A 5,600-nucleotide genomic window follows, 5' to 3' on the forward strand; every position below is an offset into this window, starting at 1 on the left:
GGAAGCTCGCGCGGCACCCTGAGCGCGCCGCACACGGAGCGCGCGGACTCGGGCGAGCGGCCGGCGCCTCACGCGAGGGTGGGCTTGAGTTTAAATGGCAGGAAGTGACGCCGCCGGCGTTGCCTGGAAACGCACTCTCCGCCGGCGGTGGGGGGCGGCCCGAGAGGAGGAGGGCTTCCTCCGGCGAGCGGGCCCGAGACTGTGGTGCCCGCCGGCATCTTAGCCACCGCGCTGGCCGGCGGGTCTCGCCGCCCTGGTTTCTCTCTCGCACCTGTATCAGGTGCAAGTACTGGAAGGCTCAACTTCGCAAGAGTAGGAGAACGCGGCGCCTCGGAAGATTTTGGATTCTGATCTTCAGTCCTTTCCAAAGCCTTTTCTGCAGAGACGAAGGCTTTGAAGGCGGCGGATCCCTAACCCCTGCCTTACCCTTTACCTTCTTTAGCAAACTTTATTGTTTTCTTCCCCAACAATAGTATTATTTGTGTATGTATAAAGCAGCATCTTGTGCTTCAGTGACATCCTAAAATACAGGTGGCTGGCGAGATCACACGGATATGAGAGAAGGAAATGTGCGTTCCCACCGCTCGTTTTATTTGCGAGCCTGAGAATCAGGATAAAAACTTCTACAACTTGGTCTTCGCGCCCGTTAAATAGCGTTCACGCTTAGGCTAAAAACATCATTTCGCAGGAATTGATAAAGATATATCCTACACGCAAGAATACCCAATTTAACAATAGAGAAAAAAAAATCAAGGAAATGAAAGCGACAACTGACAACATTAACAAATCCTGGAAACCATTTTAAACAAAAATATGCTTTCCCTTCATAGATAATAGTTTATTAGCCACTGTTTTTGTCCAAAGAACACAATAAGTAAAGTTTGACATTAAGAATCTGAAATAAAATGAAAAAACCATCAGTTAATACAATAATAGTAAGCAAATAAAAATTTACAAATTTATTGATTATAAGTTTCTTGAATTTTTTTATTGATGGCATTTTTCTTTTTTATTTATTATTCTCTCATACATTATATCCCAGGATGAAACCTGCAGTCTCCTCTCCCTCTCCTTTTCCCCAGTTCTCCCTCCCCATTCCATTCACCTCCCCACAGAAAAGAGGAGGCCTTCAAGGGATGGCAACTGAATATGGCATAACAAACTACAATAAGACTGGGCACATAGTCTCATACCAAGGCTGGACTAGGCCACCCAGTAGGAGGAAAAGGGTCCCAAAGAAAGGCAAAAAAATTTCACAGACAGCCTCCCCCTCCCCCTTCCCTCCAGCCTGTAAGGATTCCTACAAGCAAACCGAACTACACAAACTTAACATGCGTGCAGAGGGCCTAGGTTGTGGAGCACGTATGTAGACTGTGCCACCAGGAAAACCAGCATGAAGCTAGAGAGAGGTTATGATGTGTCCATACCCTGAACATCTCAGTTTTGAGAATGGACAAGTAAGGATTGTTCTGCGCCTGAATCCTCAAGGTAGTAAAGTAACCAAGTACTGGAATGCCTCTCCATGAAAATGAGGCAACCCAGTACCTTAAGCCAATGATAAACACTCACGCAGGAAATCCCCTCCCACTCCCCAAAGTCATATAGCTCTTGTTCACCCCAAATAAAGACACACACAGGCTGTTTCACGGAATATCGTCTAAGAGCTGCTGTTTCACTGGGAGACCTAAGAGAGCTGTGACATTAGAATACTCAGAGACCGCCCTCTCCCCAGAAACTCCCAGCCCCAGCCGGAAGGAAACCTCCAGTCTCCTCCCATTCCAGCGCCTCTTCATCCTTCTCAGCCCAGTGTGCAGAAGTGCCTGGATGGCCTGAGGGAGAAAGCAGAGCAGAGACACACTTGGTCAGACCCGTACAGGCTCCCTGGTCCTTGTGGCCTCTGTTCTTGTGATATCCTTGATCCCTTCTGCTCATCCAATTCTTCCCCTTTCTCCTCCCCAGCACACCATGAGCTCCACTAATATTTCGCTGTGGGACTCTGTATCTGCTCCCATCAGTTGCTGGATGAAGTCATTCTGGTCTCTCTGATAATGATTCAGCTAGGATAATGTCACAGCATATCCTGCAGGCAGGACAAACTGTAGCTCTGAGGTTTTGTGGATGGGTTGGTGCTCCAAACCTTCCACTTGAGTCCTTGCCTGGTTACAGAGGATGGCCAGTTCAGGCGCCATGTCTCCATTACTAGGAATCTTCACTAGTCTCATCATTCCATTGCAATAGGTTTCTACCTCGCTTCTGAAATGCTCTCCAACCCCTGTGTCTTTCCCAGCATTCTCTGTCTTACCACCCCCAACCTGATCCCACCTGTTTCTATCCCTGTTGGTTATTTACACCAGCTCAAGGGGCAAGGAAAGCATCCCCCACCAAGGGCTACCTTTGTAAACTTTGTACAAGTTGTAAATCCTCAAGACACACAAGTGTCCAGAACCCTGCCTGAGGAACTTCAGAGGCCAGGCCCAGCCCCCAGACTTCCCTAATCGCTCTAATGGCCATTTTCTAAGGGTTGTAATTGCCAGCCTAAAGGGCAATTAACCTAAAGGCTGGCAATTAACCCTGCCCTAAAAGGAAAAAAAAAAAAAAAAAAAAAAAAAAAAACAAATCACCAATCCCTCTGAGCTTGCCCCAAATATTAGGCCATATATTCCCTCTGATTTCAGGCCACCTTGAATAGCTTTGCCCCACCCTCCCCACCATCCAAGAAACCCTATATAAATCCTTGTTCTTCGAAGTTCTCTGCTGCTTCCCACCCAAGCAGAGGCAGCCACCTTCCTGGGTTTTTCCCTCCCAATAAATCTCTTGTATAGGTTTGTTGGGCTGTGTGACTCTGTGGTATTCCTTGGCTCCGGACTGCAAGGATACCTTTCAGGGCAGAGCTGTTATACTTGCACTGAGGAAATTTTCTGGGCCACTGGAGCAGAATGTCTGTAGCAGAAGCCTTTTTCTTCAGAGCTGCAACACATACTACAATCACTACTCACTCCCAGTCCACTTGCAAATTCTATTCTATTTCCCTTTCCCAGAAAGAACCTTATGTCTCCCTTGTTACTTGTTATAGGTCTGTGGACTATAGCATAATTATCTTTTACTTTATAGTTAATAGCCACTTATAAGTGAGTACATACCATGTTTATCTTTCTAGGTCTGGGTTACTTCATTCAGGATTATTATTAGAGTTACAGCTGTTTACCAAAAAAAATTTCATGATGTCAATTTTTTTTTAACAGCACTGCAAATGTGCCACTTAAAAAAAAAATCCATTCTTCAGTAGAGGGATATCTAAGTTGTTTCTAGTTTCTGACTATTACAAATAAAGCTACTATGGAGACCCACAACCAAAGAATAGGCTGAGCTTGGGGAGTTCTGTGAAAGAGTGGGAGGAAGGATAGAGAAAGCCAGAGGGTTCAAGAACACCACAAGACCTGTAGAGTAGACCTAGACACCTTACACATATGTAGCTGATGTGCATTCTGGTTAACATGTTGGTCCCCTAAAAATGGGAGTAGAGGCTGTCTCTGACTCTGTTGTCTGACCCTGGATCCCTTCCTTCCAGCTGGGCTGCCATGGGCAAGGATGTGCTTAGTACTGCTTTGACTTGAGGTGCCTCTGAGAAGGAGAGGGGGAGAATGGGAGGAGGGAGACGTGAGGGTGGGACTGGGAGGACAGGAGAAAGGGGGAGTGGGGTCAGGCTGTAAAGTGGTTAAATTAATAAATTATAAAGCAAACATATCACAAATAATGCTGTTATGAACCTAGTTGAGCAAGTATCCTTGCAATAGGATGGAGCATCCTTTGGATATATGCCCAGGAGTGGTATTAGCTGGGTCTTGAGATAGATCAGTTTCCAATTTTCTGAAAAACTGTCATACTGATTTTCAAAGAGACTATAAGTTTGCATTCCCAACCAGCAATAGAGGAGTGTTGCTCCTGCTTCATCCCTGCCCCCATTAGAGTTCTGTTCAGAAAGTTGTCTTCTATATCAGTGCTTGAAAGGCTATTCCCTTCTTTCTCTTCTATCAGAGTCAGTGTTTCTGGTTTCATGTTGAGGTCTTGGATCAACTTGGACTTGAGTTTTGTGCAGGGTAACAAATATGAATCTATTTTCATTCTTCTACATACAGATATCCAGTTAGACCAGTACTATTTGTTAAAAATGCTTCCTTTTCTCCCATTGTATATTTCTAGCTTCTTTGTAAAAAATCAGGTAGACATAAATGTTTGGATTTACTTCTGGGTCTTCAATCAGATTTCATTGATCAACCTGTCTGTTTTTACTCCAGTACCATACAGAGTTTTAAAAATTACTATTGCTCTGTAGTACAGCCTGAAATCAGGTTTGGTGATATGTCCAGAAACTCCTGTATCGCATAGTATTGCTTTAGTTATTCAGGCCTTTTTGTTTTTCCATATGAAGTTCAATAGTGTTCTTTCAAGATCAGTAAAAAATCAGTAAAAAATGGTGCTGAATCTGTAGATTACTTTTGGTAGGATGGACTTTTTATTATGTTTATCCTATCAATCCATAAACATTAGAAAGCTTTCTGTCTTCTGATATCTTCTTCAATTTCTTCATCAAAGACTTGATTTTTAATTATGCAGGCTTTTCACTTGCTTGGTTGGAGTTATCCCCATGATATTTTATACTATTTGTGGCTGCTGTGAAGGCTGTAGCTTCTCTGATTTCTTTTTTTCTTAGCCCCTTTGTCATTTGTATATAAGCATGCACTGATTTTCCTAAAGATCTTCCCTAAAGATATTTATTAGCTGTAGGAATGCCCTGGTAGAATTTTTGGGAGAACTTATTTATGCTATCTTTTCATCTGCAAATAACAATACTTTTAATTCTTCCTTTCCAATTTGAATCTCCTTGGTCTCTTTTGGTTGTCTTATTGCTTTAGCTAGAACTTCTTCAAATACTGTCTTGGATAGATATAGACAGAATGAAAAGCCTTGTATTGTTCCTGGTTTTAGTGGAATTGTTTTGTGTTTCCATTTAATTTGATGTTGGCTATAGACTTGCTGTATACTGTCTTTACTACTTTAGGTATGTACCAGTATCCTCCAAGGCTTTTTATCACAAAGAAGTTTTGGTTTTTGTCAAAGGCCTTTTCAGCATCTAAAGAGATGATAATGTTGTTTTTCTTTTAGTTTGCTTATATGGTGGAATACATTGACAGATTTTCGTATATTGAACCATCCTGTATGCCTGGAATGGATCCGACTTGATCATGGTGAATGATATTCTTGATGTGTTCTTGTTTGTTTGTTTGTTTGTTTGTTTGTTTTAATTGAGTATTTTTACATCAGTATTCATGAGGGATCTTGGTCTGTAATTATCTTTCTTTGTTCAGTATTTGTGTGGATTGAGTATCAAAGTGAGTGGCCTCATAAAATGAATTTGAAAATGTTCCTTCTGCTTCTATCTTGTGGAATAATTTAAGTAGTACTGACATTAGCTCTTCTTTGAAAGTTTGGAAGAATTCTGTACTAAAACTATTTGACCCTGGCTTTTTTTGGTTGGGAGAATTTTAATGACTGCTTTTATTTCCTTGGGGATAATAGGTATATTTAAGTTGTTTATCTGA

The 5,600-nt window shown here is 42.4% G+C and overlaps 1 protein-coding gene across 1 annotated transcript in view; it reads right to left on the reverse strand.

The window, feature by feature from the left end:
- E2f5 (E2F transcription factor 5) overlaps positions 1-218 on the reverse strand; it is a 17,877-nt gene extending 17,659 nt beyond the window's left edge. The window contains exon 1 of the mRNA XM_055603565.1: positions 73-218. Within this exon, the coding sequence (XP_055459540.1) occupies positions 73-218 (146 nt within the window). The remainder of the gene's footprint in view (positions 1-72) is intronic.
- Positions 219-5,600: the final 5,382 nt, after the last annotated feature.

The sequence above is a fragment of the Psammomys obesus genome, unplaced genomic scaffold (assembly GCF_907164565.1).
Source record: "Psammomys obesus unplaced genomic scaffold, mPsaObe1.curated_primary_1811, whole genome shotgun sequence".
In the NCBI taxonomy this organism is placed as follows: Eukaryota; Metazoa; Chordata; class Mammalia; order Rodentia; family Muridae; genus Psammomys; species Psammomys obesus.